Raw genomic sequence first — 24,073 nt, forward strand, 5'->3', positions numbered from 1 at the left:
TTTGACATTCATCAGGCTTTGGAGGTGCACAGGAAGTTGAATTGTGCCACTGAGTTCCTTTTGGAGAGCTGTGAGCAGCTTGGTGCTGTAGAAACTCACCGGGAAGGACTTCTCTATGGAGTTCCTGTCAGCATCAAGGAAAACCTTGATTACAAGGTACTGCGGATCCCATGTTGACTTAAACTACAGTTCTCTGCAAAAGAAGTCCATGCACAGGCACCTTCCATAAAGTGAAGAGGCTTTCATAATTGAATGTTTCTAAATAATAATTAAACTGTTTCTAAATATTGAAAAATATACTATAAAGAGCAGTGAACAGTTAAAAACTGAATAGAATCAATATTTGTTGTGTCCATTCTTCGCCTTTAAAACTGCATGAATTCCCTTAGGCACGCTGTCTAGTAGTTTTATAAGAAAACCAGCTGATGGGTTATTCCAAACGTATTGGAGAATCTGCCACAGTTCTTGCAGACTGTCTTGCTTGCTTCTGGCTCTCTATATTGATTCCAGACAGCCTTCAATTCTTTAAAAGTAGAAATAAAATAAATGAAACATTTTAGGACCAAATTTATATAAAGGAAATGGTACCTAATGCTTTTGCACAGCACTGTATATACACTCACTATGCACTTTATTAGGAACACCTGTACACATACTTATTCATGCGATTATCGAATCAACCAATCCTGTGGCAGCAGTACAATGCATATAATCATGCAGATACGGGTCAGGAGCTTCAGTTCATATTTACATCAACCATCAGAATGGGGAAAAAATGTGAACTCAGTGACTTTGAGCATGCAATGATTGTTGGTGCTAGACAGGGTGGTTTGAGTATCTCACAACTGCTGATATCCTTGGATTTTCATGCACACTAGTCTCTAGATTTTGTAGGGAACTGTGCTAAAAACAAAAGACTGGTCGAAGCTGACAGGAAGGTGATAGTAATGCAAATAAACATGCATTACAACAGTGGTATGCAGAAGAGCATCTCTGAACACAAAACATGTCAAACCTCTTAAGTAGATAGGCTACAGCAGCAGTAAAAAAATGTAATAATTATAATATTTAGGCCAGTTGCACATAGGGGGAGGTGTGAAATGGTGGGCTATTGCGTTTACACATTGTTTGAGTTGGGTGTTTGAGCTGGGTGCTTGCTCATAACACAATTTATTTTTGTTTATCTCTAATTTGAAACGCGTTGTTTTACTCTGTTCTATTTTGCTTTGAGTATACTTCCTTAAGTGTAGACAATTTCAGTGTGTTTTGGCTGTGCTGTTCTATTTCTTTATGAGCTTCACTTTAAGCTCTATGGGAATTGGATTTTATCCAATCTCGAGACTGAAAAACGATCTACGCAACGCCAACTTGATGGCCAATCAGGGCAAAGATGCGCTTTAGCAACCAAATTTACATACGGTGGCTATATAAGCGACATCGCAGGCCGTCGTTCTTTCTTCTCAAATATTCAGCGCAAGGTTAGCAACCTAGCTGGAGACTTACATTTCTACCACGCCAAAGTTCTTCATCTGCAAGCAGAAACGCACCGCTGTGAGGAGGAGCTTTTTTTCCCCGACTCAAAGGCCCTCGCTAGACGACATCGAGCTCGAGGATTTCACCATGAAGCAGTGCCAAGGGTGCGATGCAGCCATGGAGGATACGGACCCTCACACTTCTTGCATTATGTGTCTAGGCGAGACCCATGCTCTCGCGGCCTTATCTAAGGTGACCTGCACCGCCTGCGCTGCACTCGGGGCGCAAGAGTTACTGCGCCGGGCAAGCATGCACCGCGAAGACGCCAGTTGGGCTGACTTCTCGGAGCCTTTTGCCATGCACTCTCAGGAGGACAGGCCAAACCTGCGCGATGGCAGGGTTCCGTCTGACACGGCCCATCTGGAAGAGGCGCTCCTAACCCTCGCTAACAGGTCTGGGGACGAGGACGACGACCTCCTTCTCCACTCTAGCGATCAGGAGATCCTTCCAGACAACAATTTGGAGCCTTCCGGCTCTGTCGCTATTCCAACGGCGACGGGTGAGTTAGAGCACCACCCCTCCCTGTTGAAAGACTTTCCGGTCGTGATGAAAGCGGCGGCGACCAGAGCGGAGCTCCCCTGGCCCCCTCCTCCTGCAGCGCCTGTAAACCAGCTGGTGGCTCCAGTGTACAGGCGCGACACATCGAGGCACGGTGTGCAACCTACCCCCGTCTGCCCGTCTGTACAGCACTACGTGCAGCTTACCCGGGACAAGCCTTTCTCTACGAAAGCCCCGGTAGTGTCTTTTTCGCCTTTCATGGTGGTGTCGGGCCGACAAAAGCTTCAGACGGAAGGGGTTCCGCGACTCGAAGATTCTTTGGCTACTCATCTCCTCGCCCCCACAGCAAGGTGGAGCGCAAGGAAGCCTAACCTTCCCACTCGGTCTGGGCAGATATCAGCTGCCTTGTCTGAACGTTTGTTTATCTGCGGTTCCCAAGGTGCCGAAGCAACGAACAATCTTGCTATCCTAGCGATAGCACAGACAAACTTGATCGAGTCCCTTACTTCCTCCCTCGCAGATGACGTTTCTGCGGAGCTGAGGAAGAACGTGGGCGCAATCCTGCACCTCACCCAGGTGTTGGCACAGGATTTTGGACGGATTATGGGCTGGAGTGTAGTATCTCTCCGGCACTTATGGCTAGCGAACTCGGCACTCCCCGAAGCGGACAAGGTTCCCCTCCTTAATGCCCCAATCTCTCTCGACGGTCTCCTCGGTCCAGCGGTGACCGAAGCGATAGCGAGGTTTAAACGACTGGATGAGGAGAGACCCACTCTGCAGAAGCATCTGCCTCTTGCTTCAGAAGCAAGACGCCAGGATCGCCGTTCATGGTCTGAGACTCGCCACACTCCTGTGTCATCATCCCGGCGCTCAACTGAGGAGCAGCCCGGTGGCCGTAGAGACGCTACCGCTATTGCTAGCGGCAAGGCTTGGACAAAGCCGTTCAACCCTGCTGCACCCGGGGCCCACCCGCCTCAATCGAAAGCCAAGAAGCGTTCCTGAATTTTGGCGGGAGAGTGTCATAGAGGCGATCCGGTCGAGTGGACCGGACACCCCTCCTGTATCACGGACTTTGCTAGCGCCTACTCGGGAGCGAGTTTCGCCCTTACAGTCACAAAGCACACTCCCCCTATTGTTACACAAACATTTCCCTTGCCCTCTGCCTCAAAGCTGGCATCAGCACTTGGTGATTTCCCAGTCAAAAGGGACCTTTTTCCCCGACATTCAGGCATTATCGGAGTCCTCGCCGGCTCAGAATCGTAGCCGGCCAGGACTCTATGTTGGCTTATCCCAGATAAACACCAGGTCGCTGGCTCAAATTCGACCCCGCCCCCACTTAAGAGCCGGGCTTCTGCAAATTCAGAAGCCCGCGGTACAGTCTGCACTGCTTTCAACCAGGTCCGCGTTCAACCTTTGTGCTTGGACTCGGAAGTGCAAGCTGACGCCATGGCTCAGTACTGTAATCAGAGCGGGCTACGCATTACAGTTCGCTGTCCCCCCTCCTCCTTTTGTAGGAGTAAGGGAAACGAATATGCCCCCGCATCTAAACAGCGCACTTTCCCAAGAGATAGAGACTCTCTTGGCAAAAAGTGTGATCCGCCTAGTCCCCAAACACGACGAAATGCAAGGGTTTTATTCCCTTTATTTCCTCGTTCCAAAGAAAGACGGCGGTGTGAGACCAATATTGGACCTGCGAGCACTGAACCGTCATTTGGTGAAACAGCGTTTTCAGATGCTAACGCACAAGCGTGTAATGAGCTCAGTCAGCCAAGGGGACTGGTTCACGCTCGTAGATTTAAAAGATGCTTACTTCCATGTGAACATTGTACAGCGCCATTGGCAGTACCTTCGTTTCGCTTTTCTGGGAAGAGCGTACGAATTTACCTAACTCCCATTCGGTCTGTCCCTGGCACCCCGCACCTTCGAAATGGTGGCGCGAGCTGCTATCGCCCTGTTGCGACAACAGGGCATACGTGTTTTAATGTATCTGGACAACTGGCTTGTGTTAGCTCCTTCCAGGGAGTTGGCTGCGAAACACAGAGATGCTGATAACCCACATCGAAGGATTGGGTTTCACCATCAATCGCGACAAGAGCGTTTTCACCCCGAGCCAGTGTGTTCAGTACCTAGGGCTCCGGCTGAACTCATTGTCAATGACGGCGCGTCTCTCTCAGGAGAGAATTGCTTCCCTGAGAGACCACGCTTGCCGATTTCTCCCAGGTCGCTGCATCAGTGGAATCACGATTATGCGCCTGTTGGGTTTAATGGCCGCAGCAATCGCCGTGGTTCCGTTGGGATTGCTACGCATGAGACCGGTGCAATTCTGGCTCAAGCAAATGCATTTCGATCCAATGAGAGACCGCGCAAAGCTGTTTCGCATTCCGCAGTCGGTTGTGAGAGCACTCTCGCACTGGCGAAATGGGCGAATGCTTAGATACAGTCGCTTACCTAAACCGACAGGGTGGCCCCAAATGTCCACATCTACACCGGCTGGCGGTGAGGATCTGGACTTGGGCATACCCGCGAGTTCGCTCCTTATGGGCGCTCTACGTCCCGGGGCAGCTGAACTGCGGCGCAGACCTCTTGTCTCGGGGCGGTCCCTCCCCCCTAGAGTGGTGTCTTCACCCACTCGTGGTAACGGAGGTGTGGTCAAGCTTTGGGAAAGCGAGAGTGGATTTATTCGCCTCCCGACAGAATGCGCATTGCCCATTATGGTTTGCGATGACAGCAACCGGCTCGCCCCTACTGGGGGTGGACGCGCTAGCCCATCGCTGGCCCAAGGGCCTCCTCTATGCCTCCCTCCCTTTGGTCTGATACCGCAGGTACTAGCCTAAGCGAGAGAGGAGAAGAAACCCCTGATTTTGATCGCGCCAGATTGGCCGTACAAACAGTGGATGGCCGATATAGCCCTGCTGTTGACCGGCGTCCTGTGACGACTTCCCCAGCGCCGGGACCTCCTGTCACAGGGGGCGGGGACCATTTTTCATCCCCACCCAAGCAGGCTGCACCTCACGGCTTGGCCGCTGTTAGGAGCAGGCTCGTGAACATGGGATTGAGCGAGGCAGCTGTAAATACTATACAGCATGCTCGCGCTATCTCAACTACAATGGCTTATAAAGGCAGATGGGAGGCCTTCGAGACTTGGTGTCTCGAACGCTCTCAGGACCCCCTGGTGTGCCCTGTATCCGTAGTGCTCAACTTTGTGCAGAGTCTACTTGATAAGGGGTTATCTTTGTCCACGTTAAAGGGGTATGTCTTCGCAATTCCTGCGTGCCATACTGGCTATAGTGGCTCTACGGTGGCTGCCCACCCCCTGGTAAAGCATTTTATCCAGGGCGTCCGGCGTCTGAAACCCGTGGCCCCATCCCGTGTTCCGCAGTGGGACTTAACGGTGGTACTAAAAGCCTTGTGTAGCCCTCCTTTCGAACCGCTGGAGAGCGTTGAGTGGAGAGCTTTGTCCCTTAAGGTGGCGCTGCTGACTGCGCTAGTTTCTGCTAAGCGAGTAAGCGATTTATGCGCCTTGTCTCTCCTTTTCAGGATCTGACTGAGTTGTGCTGAGACCGAACCCTGCGTTTACCCCGAAGGTTATCACCACATCCTTCCGCTCACGGGTATTGGACCTGGTGGCTTTCAAGCCCCCTCCTCATGACGATGAGGAGGATGCTATGCTTCATAAACTTTGCCCAGTGCGTGCTCTGTCGATATACGTACGACGTTCGCAGCCTATTCGACAAGCAGATCAGCTGTTTGTTATGGTGCTGCTGCTAGAGGAAAACCTGTTACGGCACAGAGATTTTCCCATTGGCTTACTGACGCAATCAACTGGGCGTATGAGTGTATGGGCTTGCCCCCTCTGTCGGGGGTTCGCGCCCACTCTACTCGAGGCATGGCAGCTTCTCGGGCACTTTTTAAAGGGGTCAGTGTGCAGGACATTTGTACAGCGGCGTCATAGAGTTCGCCTTTGTACGTTTCTATCTGCTGGATGCATCGACACCGTCAGTTGCATATGCAGTCCTGAGCTCAGTGTCCAATCGCTTTAAGCTTCACAGGCCCTGTCTCTTTCCTTTGCTGAAAATTTGTCTCGAAGAAAGAACGACGGCCTGCGATGTCGCTTCTATAGCCACCGTATGTAAATTTGGTCGCTAAAGCGCATCTTTGCCCTGATTGGCCATCAAGATGGCGTTGCGTAGATCTTTTTTCAGTCTCGAGATTGGATAAAATCCAATTCCCATAGAGCTTAAAGCTCATAGAACAATGGGTACCGCTGTACCCGGAAGTTTTATATCACCACGATTCTGTACTATGAGTGTGTTATGGCTGTGCAGTTGTTGTAGAATCATAAATGGCTTGGTGACTTGCCTTGTAGGGTCATGACTCAACCTGTGGAGTTATCTGTAAGCTGGAACAGCCTGTTGACATTGACTGCGTAGTAGTCCAGGTGCTTAAGCGACAAGGTGCCATCCCATTCGTGAAGACCAATGTGCCCCAGGGACTGCTTAAGTATGTATTGCTCTGCTCCTGTCCTACAGCAGTTGCCCCCACTGTAGAAGTGTGTATGAATTCCAGTAGTTTTCTCTGATTGTGATTTCTTTCATGCATTAATTTAATGCAGTGATTTACTGGTGTAATGAGGGTAGTAATTACACTATAATACAATGATAGTGCAATTACTCGTGTTTTACATGTTATGTCGCTTCTCGCTTCAGCTACGAGTGCAGCAACCCAATTTTTGGTCAGACAGTGAACCCCCATAATACCCAGAAGACGTCAGGGGGGTCATCTGGTGGGGAAGCAGCACTAATTGCCGAAGGGGGTTCCATCCTGGGCCTTGGTACTGATGTAGGGGGCAGTATTCGCATTCCAGCATCTTTTTGTGGAATATGTGGATTCAAGCCCACCGCCAACCGGTTGAGGTCTGTCTTATGCCTTGGTGTGGAATAGGGTCAATCTGTGAAGTGTGGTTCCAATTTTTCTCAAACTTTGTGCAACTGTTATTTATATATTCAATAACGAACACCCAAAAAGTCACTTGCTTGTGGATATTAGGGTTGTGTCAACTTTGGAGCAATATCCTTAGCATTAAAGCAGGGAAAAACCTGAAAATGTGTAGTCTTGCAAAATTGTCTGTCTACTTTAAGATTATGATCCAATTTTCATAATGCTGCTCAGAAAAAGTTAAGGTCATTCATTAATGCTAAATTTTGCCAATTTCATTGAAGTATTTGATGGCTTACTACGAAAGCACCACTTGGTATATGACTTCTAAGACTAGTAGATATTTTATTTAAGAACAGCCACAAGAAGGATTACGTAAATAGATTATTTATTCAAAATTGATACAATAACAAAGTTAGTTCTGGCCAGAAAATGACAAAAAACTGTTGCATATTCAACCAAGTAGTTGGTATGGTGGAAGGTTTCCTCTCTAAATGAAACTTTTATGTTCATCAAAAGGTATAATAGGCTAACTTGAGTTGAAACTGCAATGCCTGTGCATGTTTTGATCAGTTTTAACAGTACCCCAGTTTATAGGAACAACATATAAATAACATCAAAAATGTGGCTAAATGATTGTCTTTGGTATAAAACAATGATCAAAACATCTTTTGCATTTGTGTATTTAGTCGTAGCTTTTTCACATTTATAAAAAATTATTTTTAAAAATGTAAAAATTTAAAACACTGTACAAACATAATATTTCTTGTGAATGAAGGTTCTGAAATGAAATGATCAAGACATGCCAAGACAGCAATCGCAACTGAAGAAAAGAACATTTACACAAAGTTTGAGCAAAACTGGAGTGGTCAACTCCCACATCTCTGGTTGATCTTTCATGGAATGGCCCAATAGCCTTTTCATTTTGTAACTAAGTATTTTATCTCTCGCTCTGTCCTCCATTGGAACCTGCCTTTCATAATAGCCCTTAAGGGAGATTGCTATTAAGCAGACTCTTAAAGTAGCGATACATTTTGTAAGAGCTGTGATGTCTTCAACAAATGTCTGTACATCATCAGGCATAGCAGTATTTCTTGTGTTTAACTGGTTTACAACATACAGAGTGTGATTCTATTTGTTTTCTTGTTTTAGTATGCGTGGTTCCAGCTCATGCTCCCCGGGCCAGAAAACAGGTGTGTTAAAAAAAATGTGTTTAAGGACAACCGTCAGTATGAAATATGGTTCAAACTTCAAAATGGCTGGGGTTGTGAATGTGACTTGACTGCATTTTCTCTTTCTTTCTGATAGTGAAAGCATCCTTGGGCCCATTGGCAAGGGATGTGAGCAGCCTGGCCCTGTGCATGAAGGCTCTCCTCTGTGAGCACATGTTTGCTCTGGACCCTTCTGTACCACCTATGCCATTCAATGAGCAGGTACTCAAATTACACTCATTGGCAAGATTAGGTTTTTGTTTTTGTTTTTTTCCCCTCAAAATTCCAAGTCTGTGTTTCTGAACTGCATTCCTTTCTGTTTTCAGTAGTTACATCAGCATTATAATGCTTAGTAATAAGGGTTTACAACCCCTTTTATAGGCCTATCTGCAGTACAGTAAATAATGGTCTGTGTGTTTGTATTTTTACACTGATCAACTGACAAGCTTGCTTGCTCAATACATTATTGTATTAGTGATTCTAATTTGCAGTTGGTTGGCTAATTTTGCAGATGTTCACAAATTATCTACGTAAAGCATATGACTGCCATTAAAGAACCAATCTTGCATAAGCTCAATGATTGTAATCTTGACCATATGACACATGCATGTTTTTCAAAACGCGGCTTAACTGGCAGTTTATGTAGTGAATTATTAAAGGTCATTATGATCGCAATCCAGGGAGGCCATAATTCTGCAACTGGTTAATGGAAAATTGTACATGCATTCATGGTGTTTTTCTCCCTCTCAGGAATACTTGAGTTCTGGGCCCCTAAGAATTGGTTACTATGAGACCGATGACTACCACCTGGCATCTCCAAGCATGAGGAGAGCATTGAGGGAGGTTAAGGAGCTGCTGGAGGGTGCAGGACACACGGTACAGATCATTTACTTGTGTAACTACCTGTTATGCACCTAGTGTTCTGTCTGATAAATAAATAAAATACAACACACTTCCATGGTATTACACATACTTGTCCAAATAATTTCATTCATTTTTGGTAAATTCATGCCTGTTGTATATGTGTGTAGTGGTAATATGTAACAAATCTACCTTAATTTATTTAAATTGAATAAACGTTTCACAAACAACTGGAGAGCTACATTTGTTCTGCTTTGCAAAATCAGATTTGATTTGTAATTGTTTAGTACGGTGTCCCACAAGGATCGTGCTTCTAAAACAAAAGTACAAACATCTTAGGGAAACGTGCTCCGAATCAAGAAACGATGCCGATTTCAAAACGCGTACAAAAAGCTAACACAGAAACGTACTGCAAGAAGCAAATGTAAAAATGGAATGTGCGGCAAATTCAGAAACGATTCAAATAGGATGAGCGCGCAAAGCCCTGAATCATTGTAAGTCTGTATGTGAGGATAATTGTGACTTATAATTCCCATTTCACCTCAGATAATATCTACATTCTTTTTAGAGATTTTTGGCACTAAATAATACATTTTGGGAGTCATATCTCCAAACCTAAACATACTTTAACTGAGTCAAATGAGTCATCTGAGAGCACTTTCTCACTTTGTAAAGATAAACACATTACTAATAACATTAGCTGAGATATGACCCATGCAATATTCAATTTGGCAATTTTTGGCCCATTTAGACCTGCCCGGAAATCAGTGTCAGAAATGTCACCTGACCCTATACTTTGGATATGTTGAAGTTACATCCTTAATCAACTTTTATAGAAAGAAATAGCTTTGGTACTCAGGTTTTGTTTATATAACACTTACAACTATCCTAACTTCATACAGTGGCAAGAAAAAGTATGTGAACCCTTTGGAATTACTTGGTTTTCTGCATTAATTGGTCATAAAATGTGATCTGATCTACATCCCAAGTATAGACAAACTCATTGTGCTTAACCTAATACCACACAAACAATTATAATATTTCATGTCTTTATTGCACACATCCATTAAACATTCACAGTGCTGGTGGAAAAAGTAAGTGAACCCTTATGCTAATGACTTCAACAAAAGCTAATTAGAGTCAGGAGTTAGCAAACCTGGAGTCCAATCAATGAAACGAGATTGGAGCGAGGTGTATAGCTACTTTGACTTGTAAAAAAGACTCAAACTTTTTGAGTTTGCTATTCACAAGAAGCATCTGCTGATGTGAACCATGCCTCGCAAAAAAGAGATCTCCGAAGACCTACGATCAAAAATTGTTGACTTGCATAAAACTGGAAAGGGTTACAAAGTAATCTCCAAGACTTTAGGTATTCACCAGTCCACAAATGGAGACGATTTAGTACTGCGGCTACTCTCCCTAGAAGTGTGCGCCCCGCCAAATTGACTCCACAGGTACAACGCAGAATGCTCAGTGAGGTAAAAAAGAAGCCTAGAGTAACAGCTAAAGGCTTGAGGGAATCATTGGATCTGGTTAACATCTCTATTCATGAGTCTACCATACGCAAGTCATTGAACAGGTATGGTGTCCATGGCAGGACACCACGGAGGAAGCCGCTGCTTTCCAAAAAAAACATCACTGCACGCCTGAAGAGTACCTTGACACTCCAGAACGCTACTGGGAAAATGTTTTGTGGACTGATGAAACCAAGGTTGAATTGTTCGGGAAGAACACGCAGCACTATGCATGGCATAAAAAGGGCACTGCATACCAACATGAAAACATCATCCCAACGGTGAAGTACAGTGGAGGGAGCATCATGATTTGGGGCTGCTTCGGGGCCTGGACCGCTTGCCATCATCGAGGGGAAAATGAATTCTCAAGTTTATCAAGGTATCCTACAGAATAATGTCTGGGTGGCTGTCCACCAGCTGAAGCTCAGTAGAAGTTGGGTGATGCAGCAGGACAATGACCCTAAACATCGAAGTAAATCTACTACAGAATGGCTTCAAAAAAAGAAAATCCGCCTTTTGGAGTGGCCTAGTCAGAGTCCAGACCTGAATCCAATAGAGATGCTGCGGAATGAGCTCAAGAGAGCTGTTCACACCAGACATCCTAAGAATATGGCTGAGCTGAATCAGTTCGGTAAGGAAGAATGGTCCAAAATTCCTCCTGAATGTTGTGCAGGTCTGATCAGCAGCTACTGGAAACGCTTGTTGGAGGTTATTGCTGCCAAAGGAGGTTCGACCAGTTATTAAATCCAAGGGTTCACTTACCTTTTCCACCAGCACTGTGAATGTTCAATGGATGTGTCTAATAAAGACATGAAATATTATAATTGTTTGTGTGGTATTAGGTTAGACACATTGAGTTTGTCTATACTTGGGACTTTTTATGACCAATTAATGCAGAAAACCAAGTAATTCCAAAGGGTTCACATACTTTTTCTTGCCGCTGTACATCTTTACATACCTACATACCCTATAATCTAAAATGTCTGATTACCATTACCAGTATAGCCACTGTGGACTTATTCCACTTTTTAAATAGGGTTTAATTTATTACTGCATACATCCTTGATAAACAAGAATCTGTTAATAGGGTTTATTGTTTTGGTACCACACCAAATGCTACTTTAAAATAGAATTTATTGAAAAGAAGGCCTAATTTCAAACCACAGCATCAAGAAATGACTTTCATTATAAAACATTATATTAATATGTTGCAGTCAATAATCCTGTATACTATTTATTTATATAACTCATTTCATACACCTTAATGCAACACATTTATTGCTTCACAATAAATTAAAATAGAGAAATAAATGGGTACAATTGTGACCATGGCATGATTGTTGGTGCCAGGCAGGCTGGTTTCTGTAACTGCTGATCTCCTGGGATTTTCACGCGCAACAGTCTCTAGAGTTTACTCAGAATATAGTGAAAAACAAAAAACCATCCAGTGAGCGGCAGTTTTGCCGCCTTGTTGATATGAGAGGTCAACGGAGAATGGCCAGGGCCGCGTTTCCCGATAACGGTGTCTCTTAGCGTTTTACGAAGAGTTGAAAGTTTTTTACTTTTCTAGGCTTTTCCCCAAATTTTCATTTAGGCTGTAGGGATAGCTTCTACATGCGATGTTACTAGGCCCATCGACGACTCGAAGATTGATTATTCACTCCATGCAGCAACTCAGGGTTGATTTGCCAGAAGCACCATCACATTACTGGTGTAATTCACCATTTTATCTGATTAGCTGATGAAATGGAGATATTGTTGGAGGACGTGGCGCTGAATAAATCATTTTCCAGTTTTAGGACTACGGTGCCAACAATACAAAGAAAGAACTATGGTTAAACATCGCTCCAGCCCACAGAGAGAGTGGGAAATCGTCAGTTTATAAATATCATTTCGAAAGCAATTAGGCAACATGTTCAATAAAGCGCAACATGCGCAATTTTATTATTTGCATGAAAACAGTCCCATTAATGTGGTATTTTAGTAATATTATTAGCCAACTACAACTGTGGAATTATTAGTGTACATATTGCTTAACAGATTGAGATGTAACTAAGAGCAACAGCTGATTTCAGAGGCTTGCGGTCGTAACAGTGTTGGCCACTAGCGGAGTGAACAGATAACATCGCTATGGTATAGCTAAGAGTGGTCCAGACCAACCTTAACGAAAGTACCACTTACAGAAGGTATACTTAACTAAGAACGTTTCAGGAAACACGCTGAAATGTTAAGGTAGAGCTTAAGTTATAACTTACAAACGACGTAGCGTTAAGAGGGCTTCGGGGAAACTCAGACTGGTTCGAGCTGACAGAAAGGCTACGGTAACTCAGATAACCACTCTGTACAATTGTAGTGAGGAGAAAAGCATCTCAGAATGCACAACAAAGCTTCAGGTGGATGGGCTACAACAGCAGAAGACCAGGTTGGGTTCCACTTCTGTCAGCCAAGAACAGAAAGCTGAGGCTGCAGTGGGCACAGGCTCACCAGTTAAAGACTGGAAAAACATAGCCTGGTCTGATGAATCATACAGATGGTCAGGTCAGAATTTGGCACCAACAGCATGAATCCATGGACCCAACCTGCCTTGTGTCAACAGTCCAGGCTGATGGCGGTGGTGTAATGGTTTGGGGAATGTTTTCTTGGCACACTTTGGGCCTGTTAATACCAATTAATCCTTGCTTGAATGCCACAGCCCATTTGAGTATTGTTGCTGGCCATGTGCATCCGTTCATGGCCACAATGTGCCCATCTTCTAATGGCTACTTCCAGCATGATAATGCACCTTGTCAAAAAGCAAAAGTAATCTCATACTGGTTTCATGAACTTGACAATTAGTTCAATGTTCTTCAGTGGCCGTCCCAGTCACCAGCTCTGAATCCAATAGAACGGGAGATTTGCAGCATGAATGTGCATACAAATATCTAATATATACATTCACTGAACACTTTATTAGATAGACCTGTACACCAGCTTGTTAATGCAAATATTTAATCAGCCCATCTTGTGGCAGCAACTAAATGCATAAAAGCATGCAGACAAGGTCAAGAGGTTCAGCAGTTTTTCAGACCAAATGTCAGAATGGGGAAGAAATGTGATCCAAGTAACCGTGGAATGATTGTTGGTGCCAGACAGGGTGGTTTTAATATCTCAGAAATTGCTGATCTCCTGGAATTTTCAGGGAATGGTGTTAATGAGAGAATCAGTGGAGAAGGGGCAGGCTGGTCAAAGCTGACAGGAAAGTGACAGTAATGCAAATAACCATACATTACAACAGTGGTATGCTGAAGAGCATCTCTGAACAGACAACTCTAAGTGGATAGGCTACAGCAGTAGAAGACCAATAAGCCAAAAAAATAAGTCTAATAAATACCTAATAAAGTGACTTGTAAATAAAAGTCACTGAGTGTATAGACCCTAATCCAGTAGTTCCCAATCACGATCCTGGGAATGATGGTTTTTGTTAAGCACATTATTTTTATTCTTATATATATATATATATTTTTTTTTATTAATTCTAAATTTCTCTGATTCTGAGAATCCACACTCGGTCACCCTAACACCCTCACTAAGAAACTCTGGTCTCTACACCCTTGCAATTGGCTACGACAAATTCTGCCATAAAATATGCCTTGACGGCAACATTATGCATGTAATGCAGGTTTACGTTTGTAAGTCAGATAAGGCAATAATTGATTTCATTATGCACAATTGAAAGTAATAAAATGATATTACTTACAGTGTAACTGACCCTCTCCTCCTCAGCTGGTCCCGTTCTCCGTTCCTCGAATAGCCTATGCCATGCATTTGTTCGCCACAGGAATATTGGCAGATGGAGCAGCTACTTTGCTCAGCAACTTGTGAGTGAGGCTTGCATTTTCTCATCAAATGTCTGTGGGTCAGTCATTTTAAGGTCGGCCTTACAGAATAGGATTCCTGTAAGAACAAATCCCTTACTTCTAGGGTTCTGTTTAGGCAGTAAATGGGCAAAAGGATTTGCCCTTTTGGGCGCTGGTACATAGTTTTGGGCATATTTGCTGGATTCAGTGTTGGATTCAGGCAAACCTTTGCATGTGGTTGCAGCAAGGAGGGGCCCACTGACCCTTGTCTAAAAGGCCAGACGATACCCTACGGCCTGCCACGACTGATCAAGAAGGTCCTGTCCTTTCTCCTCCGGCCCTTGGTAAGTGCGGCATTATATCTCAAGTACTAGACTCTTAAGGACAGAGCAAGGGTGTTAACAGCTTTTAAAATCTGACCGAAATAACTTGTCACTCGGTAGCTTCAGAAATGACATCAGTGCGCCAGGGCCTGTATTGGAGTGGTGTGTCATCGGTGGTGATCATTGTGCTTTTGTGCTTTCTCTCTTAGTATCCTCGCATATCTGCATCAGTATCTGCCATTTGTGGAATTGGGTGAGTTTCTCTTCATCTTTGTCGAACACTTGTGTTTAGTCCTTGCATGACACTGCCTAGCTAGTTGCTTTTGATGGAAACTCAGCACCGCGAGTGGCTGCCAGGTTCTCTGACATCCTATGAGCGGTAGTGGTCCAGCCCTGACTGTAGTGTGACAGGAAGCTGGCTATTATAGCAGTTTATTTTAGTAATGAGTAATATATTTATTTATATAGCAATATATTATAGCAGCACAACTACACCACACAACAGCTAGGCTAGCTATTGCTACCTAGACACTGGTAGGCTAATGTTACAGAATGACTTGTTAATTCAATACCCACTGCCATGCTATCTAGCTTATCTGCATTCTGCACAATGCTGCTAATGCAAGAGCTCTGAGTTATGCTATGTGATGTTATTTTCACCGCATGAACTAGTTAACATCAGCAAATGGCTATATTTACGCATAAGTACTATGCAGCTCTAAAGTTATAATTTAACAAAATGTACCTAGCAAATGTTCAGATGTTCGCCTTCTTTTGGCATCTACAGAGCTGTAAAATCAAGGTTAAATGATAATAAAGGATACTTATTTTCAGTGTAGAATTGGTCAAAGGTTGCGCAAATATGCTCATGCTTTTATGGTGGCTTTCAGATCTGTGCAAAACCTGTGGAGGCACCACACCGATCTTGAGGTAAGCCTTGATTTTAGAAACCTTTAATATGTGAGGACAGTGGCCGTTTCTCCTTCTTCAGATCTCAATTACATTTTTAGCAAGCTACTTTATTTTAAAAGGGGCATATCCGGTTCTGATGTGACACAATGCATGACTTAAAATCAACAGGACTTGCAGAAAGAGGATTTATTTTCTTGTTTATGCTGACCACCCCTCTCAGTTCAAAATATGTTAGTGTGCTACTTTAGCCTAAATGTGCATAGTACTTACATATTTTTCCTTTCACGTAAGGTTTTTGAAATTAAATGCCCGATCATATTCACTAGCTGTGCTGCAACCTCTGCCAATTATTTGGGGCACAAAGAAACATGTAATTTTCTTCACAATGCACTTTTTAGGTAAAATTTATAAGTGGTATGAAAGAAGGCCTTTCTCTGGCTTTGCATGTCTGACTGTCTGAAGACAAACATCATCCATTTTATGTGGGTCATCTTGCGTCAAAAGCCAGTTAAATTACTTTGTCAGGGAGTCACAGTCCTGTAACAGTTAGCTATTCATTAAATTCCCCTGGACTCTACCCTCTATGAACCGATCTCACCTTTTCCTTACAGACAGTGCCATACAAAAACAATGCGACTTTGATAGTAAATGTCCTTCTCTCTTTGTTCTTAGGAGTACTTTTATGAGTTCACTGAAGAGTGGAAGAAACAGGACCTCGATGTGTTGCTTTCCCCAGCGCTCGGCCCAGCCTACAACTTCAGATATGCTGGGAAGCTGACCTGTATGTTTCCTGTTTCTGGTGCTTTCCATGTTGTCATTCTGTAGATGCATTTTAGTACACCAGAACAATATTGCAATTTTGCAATTGTATAACCTGACTGCAAACTCATTGCAGTATTATTGAATTTTATAGTGTCATGGTGTAAAGAAGGTACTTTACATTAAATTACATGATAATGCTTTTCATTACGTTAAGATGCTCTGCTCCAGAGTGAGCATTTCATTAGGTGCTAATAAATTACTATAAATGCAGGTTAATCTGCAGAAAAGGCAGATTAGATTTTTTTATATGCCTACATTATGAATTATGATGTAATGTGTGATTTAGCATTACTAATTGGTAATTTAGTGGTAACTACAGATCAGTGGAGGCTCCTCCATAGAGGTTTTTTTTTTCATGCCAATATGTGATTGGCCAGATCACTGAAAATGGGTGGGCAACGGAGGCCTGGCCTCACCATGCATTGTGTCCAGGGCTGAAAGATTGACATTTTGTTCGTCCAATCACATGCTACTGGTTCATTTGGAATCAACTATCCTTTCCTTTCCTATTCAACACAGAAGCCATTTTGAGAATTTGCCAGTCACTTCAGTCAAACAAACACTCGCCATAGTGGCTACCGATGCCGATAGGAAATTTAGAGAACACCCCTGGCTATCATCCCTGAAGTGTATAGCTCATTTGGCCAAATACTTTTGCTTAAAACGACCTCGGAAGTCAGCGAGATTCTGGCGCAATTTGAGATCTTGGGCTGGAGATATGCAGATTCCAGATACTAGGGAGTGAGAATGACATTCAATAGGTCATGTTAGACACCATTTGGGATTTAATGAACAGTTTTATTTTTAATGTAGTCCATTTCGTTTTATTACAAGTCAATTTAATAATCTTCCATATCAAATTACTGAATTGTTGCTCTGTGAGGAAATTCACTCTAAATACGAATAGAGTGCTGCCCTCTAGTGGATAACGTTAACGTTAGATAAAGCCAACTGGAACCATATTTTTACATATTTTATATTAAATATATTGAATAAAACTACATATGATAAAGAAAGTGTTATCTTATCTTTTTTATATGCTAAACTTGATTAAATTGGTGATTACATGTTGAAGCTGTAGAAGAATGAAAAATGTAAGCTAAACAAAATTGTTTTTAACTACATAATTAAAATTCCTGCCTTTCACTTGTTCACTTGGCATTTATATTACATCCAAATGTCATTTCTCAGCTTAATTATCAGGCAGGCTCATAGACTTACAGCAATGTCATTTCTTCAGGAAGGCACAAGGCTAAGCTCTGCACAATGAATTTCATCAGCCAGAACTTTCTGACTGTAGCTTACACTCCAAATAGTATGCCTTTTGGCCAGCACAAAGACAGATAAGAGAACAGGGAACATTCCATTGCGAGTGAAGTGAGCAAGCGGAAAAAAATGGCCTCCTCAATTCTGGAAGTCACCAGCCTCCACTGCTACAGATATACTGTACAACTATAATTGGTGTTCTGGTGTTTCTGTTGTGTACTGTTGTAGTACATTTTCATAGTATTTATGGGCCAAAAGACGTAAACTTATTTTCCAGCTTTTTTACCTGATATTTAACAGATACCGTATAAGTAGTTTCAATGTTAGATTCATATTAGAACTATTGCATGTGTGAATTGATGCATAAATTAAACAATCATTTTACTTTGTTAGATTTCACAACTTATGGAATGTATTTCTTTACAATGGATCGGTCTGTCAGTTTTGACATTCGTTCATCACTCTGTAGTATTATGTATCCACCACAAGATGACAACAAAGCCATTATAGCCTAGGTCCGTCATAAGACGTTACTCTGTATAAGACATTGGCTCAGTCTCTGTTTGATCTACATCTGGCTCGTGCTGTTTTCAATTTCAAGTCTGATTACTGCACCGTTTTAAATGACCAAATGGGACTAACATATAATGTATTGGATAGATATCTGTATGTGGTGCCAGGAAGGGAGAGTAGAGTACTGTCCACCAGGTGGCAGCATTGCCCTTTCATGCATGTATGGCCAATGCTGTGATTCATTGCAATCACAGTAGTTATGGCCAATTACCTCATTATCAAGGCCTGGGTTTTTCAATGTAGTTCATTGGTTTTCGCAAAACATAACAATATGGCAGACTGTTGATGAACTTTTTCTTATTCCTTATTGCTGAATATTGAATATTGTTTTGAGTCATGCACATGTGCCCCTCATGAAATGTGTTGCTTATCAGTTACTCTGATGAAAGCCTAGTGCCGAAACATCAGCACGCCTGCCAATAAAGTGGTGACTCTGTAAAGTAGCAGCGTTGCGCTTTTTACTTTTTCAAAACTTACATGATCCGTATCACAGGTCAGGACTACTCCTCAATTGTTTTCTTTCCTAAGAACAAATTATAAATACGGTTTTTGATGAAATCACTTGTATTAGCGATATTTTCCAGTATATGCTGTGTAGAATATGACTTCCTCCCTTACCCCTGGTCCAAATTATTCAAATTTGTATTTCTTTTGTGTTAATTCTGTCAATTATTTTGCTTGTTGGTAAAGTTTTATTTTGTGGCTATTTTTTGTTTCCTCAGGTGCCCTTAGCTATACTGCTTTATATAATGGTCTTGGCTTCCCTGCTGGGGTAGTGCCAGTCTCCACAGTGACCGATGCTGATGAAGAGGAGCTGAAGCACTACAAGGGAAACTATGGAGACATATGGGACAAGTTCTTCAAGCAGGTAAGTGTTCCATGGACAACATATACTCAGTGAGCGCTTTATTAGATATTTATTAGGCTTTGGCTCCTTGGTTGCTTTGGCTGTATGTTTTGGATCATTGTCCTGCTGCATGATGAAGAGTCGTTCAATCAGTTTTGATGCTTTGGCTTGGATGTGAACAGACAAGACGAGATGTTTCTATATACTTTGGCATTCATCCTGCTGCTGTTATCAGCAGTGACATCATCAATGAACGCAAGTGAGCCAGTATCAGTGGCAGCCATACATGCCCAGATGCTCTTCTGCATAACACTGTTATAATGTGTGGTGATTTGAATTACTGTCACCTTCCTGTCTGGCCATTTTCCTTTGATGTCACTGGATTTTTTTGTTTGTTTTTTTTGCACCATTCTGTGGAGACTAGTATACATGAAAATCCCAGGAGATTAGCAGTTTCTGAAATACCTGTCTGCCACCAACAATCATTCTGCGGCCAAAGTCACTTAGGTCAAATTTTTTCCTGACCCTTATCTACATGATTGTATGCATTGCACTGCTGCCACATAATTGGCTGATTAGATAATCACGAGTACAAAAGTAGGTGAAAATGTTCCTAATAAAGTGTTTGGTGAGTCTATGTCCATGAAGAACAAGAAGATATTGGAATGTACTGGTATACATATTGTAAATCTAGTTTATATGTGTACATAGACCTTTTGCTTGGCTGCAGTTCCTCTTCCGGCATGTAGATGACAGTGCTAGACTGTTTTTGGCTGCTGAACAAATCCCCGGTCTGCACGCAGAGTGCAGCAGTGACAGCACTGTTTGTATTTACAGGCTGTGACTGGGGCTGTGGGACTCCCCGTGGCCGTGCAGTGCATCGCCCTTCCTTGGAGGGATGAGCTCTGCCTGCGCTTCATGAAGGAGGTGGAGCAGCTGGTCGCAGACCACAGGAACGAGGAGTCACATATGGGAATGCCCAGGAACGAGTAGTCACATATGGGAATGCCACAGGATGGGCCCACTTCCAGTGTGTGGATTTGTTGGTCTGTTGTCACATTGGATGAATATCGATGGAAGTCTGATATTTTCTCTCTTTTTGTGATATTTAGTAATTTCCTCATTCGGAGTGGGCTCTGTCGCTATGCATGATAAACTTATAGAGAAAATTATTGTTTTAGCTTATTGCTGCTAAAGGCGCTTTTGCAAGCAACTGGGATACTGTTTTTATTTATCTGTTAGGACTAGAATTGAAAGATGCTACTTTTTCATATCTGTAACCATATTACACATCAGAATGATGACATGGGATGAGGGAAAGGAATGATGGAACATTACAGAACTACAGAACTAGTTGAATCAAGTGCATGTTGGGTGGAGAACCCCTCTGAAGAAGACTGTTTAATATAATCCAGTCCTATCCAAGTGATTAAGAGGCCATTTTGAAGGGCAACCTCGAATGCCTCTTATGAGTGGGCCATAGGCAATACTGGAAAGGTATATGAAGGCTTTCCAGTATAAGAGCAAATGAAGAATAATAACCTGTATATTAATTTTCATAGTATGGTGATACCATTGCCTGAAAGAAGGTTCATGAAATAACTTTAATTTTAATACTGTATATCTGGGCAGAGAAACACCCTAGAATAAGACTCGCTACACAGCAATGCACCAAAAGGAATTGTGGTCTCGCATTCCTGCATCTTCAACTATACCCCCATACCAGCTTTGTCCAATAAAAAGTTGGCTGAATCAATTCTTTAATGTCTCATGGAAGGCAATTGAGGATGTATTGGTTCACCCTATTAAATGAGAAGATGTCGTTTCTCTTGGATATCCAGTAACGAATGTATGCTTGACTTTGAGCCAACTATTACATGCTATAATTAATTTTAGGCTGTTAGAAAAGGGAGTGACAAGGAATATGAATTGCATGTACACCTCTGTGGCACAGCAATTGCATCCTTTCCCTTTCAGCCTTTAGTTGAAATTTAGATCTGTGCTTTGTGCTTATGATGTTCCTTCGGGAGTAGGATTGGAATCTCACCCACTATGCGATCTAGGTTTTGCCTCTGTCTTTTTATCAACAATGTACTGTCCAAAGATGCAAATGCTATGAAAGCTAGGGAAAAATATCCATATCCAACCATGTGGTCATGTGTCTTGAAAAACAGTTATATGATCAAATACTCAGCTGACGTCGCATATGTCTGTTAAGGGAGATGTAACGCGCAGGTCACATCCCTCTGTTAAGGGAGATGTAACGCTGGCGTCACATCCGTCTGTTAAGGGAGATGTAACGTGCAGGTCACATCCGTCTGTTAAGGGAGATGTAACAGGCAGGTCACATCCGTCTGTTAAGGGAGATGTAACGTGCAGGTCACATCCGTCTGTTAAGGGAGATGTAACAGGCAGGTCACATCCGTCTGTTAAGGGAGATGTAACAGGCAGGTCACATCCGTCTGTTAAGGGAGATGTAATGTGCAGGTCACATCCGTCTGTTAAGGGAGATGTAACGTGCAGGTCACATCCGTCTGTTAAGGGAGATGGAATGTGCAGGTCACATCTGTCTGTTAAGGGACATGTAACGTGCAGGTCACATCCATCTGTTAAGGGAGATGTAACATGCAGGTCGCATCCGCCCATAAGGGATTATGTGATGGAGAAGAAATAGATTGTTTTTTGAAAAACGTATCTATCCCATCAAAGAATAATACGATATGTCCTGTGTCAAATATTGTACCGCAGTTACAAGATACAGACCTATTGACACCCTTTATAATTTACTTAACCATTTCTGTGTGGACTTTGATGTATGCTTGGAGTCATTTTGCTGCTGGGCAATTTACCTACGACAAAGAATCAGGTTCCTAGCAGATGCTACCAGGTTTTCTGCCAAAGATTTCCTGGTACTTTGTTGAATTCATTATGCCATTGGTCTAAATTAGTGCCCTTGGACCACTGGCAGCAACACATATCCAAAACATCACTGTCCCATCACCATATTTGACAGTATATATGAGGTGCTTCTCCTTCTATGCATTCCATTTTGTCAGCAAACATGTCGATGGTGTGCGTGGTCAAAATGTTGAATTTTGATCTCATCTGACCATAGCACTTCCCGTCATAATTCCAATGAGGTTTGGCAAACTCAACATGCTTGGTTTTGTTTACTGTGCTCAGTAAGGGCTATCTTTGTACCACCCTTCCTTCTTTTTTTTCAGGACTTGGTGACCCCAAGACAAAACCAATCTTAAAGTACAATCCTTGGGTTACTTATGGTCTCCCTCAGCATATTCCCTACCATTCGTGGGGATAATATGGACTTGCATTGTCTTCCTGGCAAGTTTGCAACCGTTCCATATGTTTCAGGGCTTTAATTATTGCCCTTGCAGTACTAAGTGGTATGTTTAAGCGTTCATATATCTTTTTGTATGGTCGATTTCCATCAGTGTCTTCTGAATTGACAGTTATTTGGCTTTTCCCATGCTGATGGTTGACAAAGGGATTTTGCAGGCTTGTTACCTAATTTATACTGAAGCAGGAAGTTATGGAAGGACATAATATAGTTTCTTTAGACTGAGATTAACTCAATTTAACGTAAAATTGTAAAATATATGTATGCAGATGTGTATGTGCATACCTTTTTTCCTTTCTCTACTGCACAGTTTGTGAGGCTAGGGGAGGGTGACGGGTGGGTGATAGGCAGAGCGGGTCTGTGGGGGGTTGTTCTGCAACAGCAGTGTAATTGTGTGATTAATGCTGAAAGAAATGTCAAAAAGAAAATAGAGAATAATAATCGATAGGTACACAACCTGTATCGATGAATTTCTTTCATCGGTTTAACAAGCTATTGCTATTGTCTACAAAGTGCTCGCTGTACTGTACATTTCACTGTTCTGTACTTGTATGAGCATGTGACAAATAAATCTTGAATATGAGTTGATTCAGGCTGCTTTCCCCAGTCTCATTTCATAAATACAAACTGAACATGTGTTATAAAGCAAGCCCATCTAGCCAGGACTTGAGCTAATTTATTTCTGTTTATTTTGTGTGTCTGATATTTTAAGAACAAATATTTAAATTTCTAATTTTTGATCATCAGTGGTTTACTGTGGTATTGATTTGTATCGATACTGAGGTAACAACCTGGTATTGGTATCAAAGTCAAAATTTTGGTATCAGAACAACACTAGTGCAACATTGAAAGCTAACAAGTTAGTCTGCAACTACAACCTCACCCCCCTTTGAGCATGGACCGGTGTCCCTGGATCAAAATCGGTTGGAAAATCTCTGCTTTCGTGCCCTCATTTGTCAAATTTAAATTTAAGTATGTGAACATGTCAAATTAAATGCACTTAAACACTATAATTGAGCTGCTGGCATGGACTTAAAAATAGGATAATGCTTTTTCAAGGAAAAAGTTCAATGCATGCTTGTAGGCCACTTTATTTACTCAGTTCAGGTAGATAATATTTAGTCTGGTAATATCCAACCTCAGGTAATATTTAGTCATTTATAGTTTTGAACATTTAAACTTAATGTCCCCAATTGATTTGGAAGGGTGGGGTTTAGCATGTGCATTGTTAGAAATGTCAAGACTGCATCTTTTGTGCTCTGTAGTCCAGCACCTAATGTAGCTGCTGTACTAGAGGTCTCGCTGGTAGCCGGATAACTGGATAGCCTGGTCCCAATTCACTGATGCGGTGATTTGAGTATCTTAGAAACTGCTGGTCACCTGGGATTTTCCAACATAACTGTTTCTAGACTTTACAGAGAATGGTGCGAAAAGCAAAAAAACGTACAGTGAGCAGAAGTTATGTCTCGTAAGTATAACTACAGTTGGAGTGATTAGGCGGTTAGATTAGAATTTGAACCAGAGGGATCAGTCACTTGTGAATGGTGAGGCAGAGAGTTATCTGCCTGTTACGAAACTATCTTT

The 24,073-nt window shown here is 42.6% G+C and overlaps 1 protein-coding gene across 3 annotated transcripts in view; it reads left to right on the forward strand.

The window, feature by feature from the left end:
• The window catches only part of faah (fatty acid amide hydrolase), a 30,969-nt gene extending 7,892 nt beyond the window's left edge, over window positions 1-23,077 (forward strand). For all 3 annotated transcript variants that reach the window (XM_061240739.1, XM_061240740.1, XM_061240738.1), the window contains 13 exons: window positions 16-156; window positions 6,398-6,531; window positions 6,738-6,944; window positions 8,119-8,159; window positions 8,275-8,399; window positions 8,928-9,053; window positions 14,315-14,409; window positions 14,633-14,732; window positions 14,921-14,964; window positions 15,602-15,641; window positions 16,296-16,404; window positions 19,007-19,152; window positions 19,969-23,077. In XM_061240739.1, the coding sequence (XP_061096723.1) occupies window positions 16-156; window positions 6,398-6,531; window positions 6,738-6,944; window positions 8,119-8,159; window positions 8,275-8,399; window positions 8,928-9,053; window positions 14,315-14,409; window positions 14,633-14,732; window positions 14,921-14,964; window positions 15,602-15,641; window positions 16,296-16,404; window positions 19,007-19,152; window positions 19,969-20,124 (1,464 nt within the window). In that variant the 3' untranslated portion in view covers window positions 20,125-23,077. The remainder of the gene's footprint in view (window positions 1-15; window positions 157-6,397; window positions 6,532-6,737; window positions 6,945-8,118; window positions 8,160-8,274; window positions 8,400-8,927; window positions 9,054-14,314; window positions 14,410-14,632; window positions 14,733-14,920; window positions 14,965-15,601; window positions 15,642-16,295; window positions 16,405-19,006; window positions 19,153-19,968) is intronic.
• Window positions 23,078-24,073: the final 996 nt, after the last annotated feature.

Source organism: Conger conger, chromosome 4 (genome assembly GCF_963514075.1).
Source record: "Conger conger chromosome 4, fConCon1.1, whole genome shotgun sequence".
NCBI lineage: Eukaryota > Metazoa > Chordata > Actinopteri > Anguilliformes > Congridae > Conger > Conger conger.